The 1,515-nt window shown below is 35.6% G+C and overlaps 1 protein-coding gene across 1 annotated transcript in view; it reads left to right on the top strand.

Moving 5' to 3' along the window:
• Window positions 1-1,137: 1,137 nt before the first annotated feature.
• TRIADDRAFT_64010 (G protein beta 1 subunit) overlaps window positions 1,138-1,515 on the top strand; it is a gene marked incomplete at its 5' end in the record, with an annotated part of 4,637 nt that continues 4,259 nt past the window's right edge. Inside the window, one exon of the mRNA XM_002113691.1 lies at window positions 1,138-1,194. Within this exon, the coding sequence (XP_002113727.1) occupies window positions 1,138-1,194 (57 nt within the window). The remainder of the gene's footprint in view (window positions 1,195-1,515) is intronic.

Below are 1,515 nucleotides of genomic sequence, written 5' to 3'. Positions count from 1 at the left end.
ACTGTACACTGTAGAGTACAGTACTGTACAGTACATACAGTACAGTACATACTGTACGGTAGAGTTTTATAGGGCCTGTCGCCAGTTTAGGCCGCAACAGTACAGTACAGTAGATGGCGCGTACAGTACAGTACAGTACGTATCAACCGTACTGTACTGTACTGTATAATAATTAATTAATTAATTAATAATGCACGTAAGCACACTGACGCAATCATACTGGATGATTGATAAGGACACTTACTGTACAAGTACATTGTACAAAAGCTACACTACTGTACCATACAGTACACCAATAAAAGACCTCCTGTACAGTGTACAGTCCACAGTGTACAGTATGTGCTGCACAGTACTGTACTGTACGGACTGTGTAAGGATGCCACTGTGACTGGATTAATGTACTGTGCAGTATTTGTAGCCTTACTTTTTTGTCACCTTCAATTTTGCCTGTCGCGGCTTTTTCACTTTTTCAGGAATTGAATCGCTATCGTGGTTACAAGACACTTCTCGACTTGCTAGGTTTACGTAGAATTGATATGTAAGCAAAGGATAGTTGAAGTTAATTTAAAAGACTTGTAATAGACGACAACATCAGTATTTCTTAGTTGAAATTCGATTTTAACTTTTATTTCAATCGCGATTTACCTTGTCACCGCGCCCTGTTTTTTTCCTCTAGTTCTATTTCTTGGGTAATGTTACTGATATTGAAGCTATCGTATCCAGTAGTTTGAAAGTGATCCTACAAAAACTTGACTACATTGGTGCATATGTTTTAAATGACTTCTGCAAGCGTAGATCATCAATTGTAATAATGTCTATCGTCGATGCAGTGTTGAACAGAATTATAAATTGTATTTAATCGTAAATTACTGATGTATTTCAGAACACTTTTCAACTTTTTCAACATACCAATATCATATTCAATACACACGTATCATACTAGAATCGTGAGTCCTATACTGTACGTTATCTTTTTTGGGGCCTTTTAGTGGTAGGCAATGTTTTCTCATGTGATACCAAGCATTCACAGACTTTATGAAACAAACAGAATTTCGATAATATCTTGGCACTTTTTTTTTAATTTATTCTTAACTGGCGTTATTTACAGCGATATCTTGGACGAAATTGTTGACCACCATGAGTGATTTAGATCAACTCCGACAAGAAGCAGAAGCTTTAAAAAATCAAATCCGGGTAAGAAATGATAACATTTTACTTTTCGCTTCTTACGTATGTTACAATTTCTTTTCTTTCTTTCCTTGGTCCTTCGTTTATATTGCGGTGTGACTGAGGTGTTTTCCAACGTTTCTTTCTGTTAATTTGGTAAATGTTTTAGTTATCGCCTATCAGTGTCATATGGAACTTTGCAATTCCAAGTAAAAAGTCAAAATGATGCCGATATAAAAATTACAATGAAAGACGTAGTTATTATACGTACATCATTACTAAGGCCCGTCTTCACTATACTAAAATGCTAGCAAGCCATTTTTAATCTGGCTGATCATTATCATACTT

This window comes from Trichoplax adhaerens, genomic scaffold (genome assembly GCF_000150275.1).
Source record: "Trichoplax adhaerens TRIADscaffold_6 genomic scaffold, whole genome shotgun sequence".
Classification (NCBI taxonomy): domain Eukaryota; kingdom Metazoa; phylum Placozoa; class Uniplacotomia; order Trichoplacea; family Trichoplacidae; genus Trichoplax; species Trichoplax adhaerens.
This window is presented reverse-complemented; position numbering and strand designations above follow the sequence as displayed.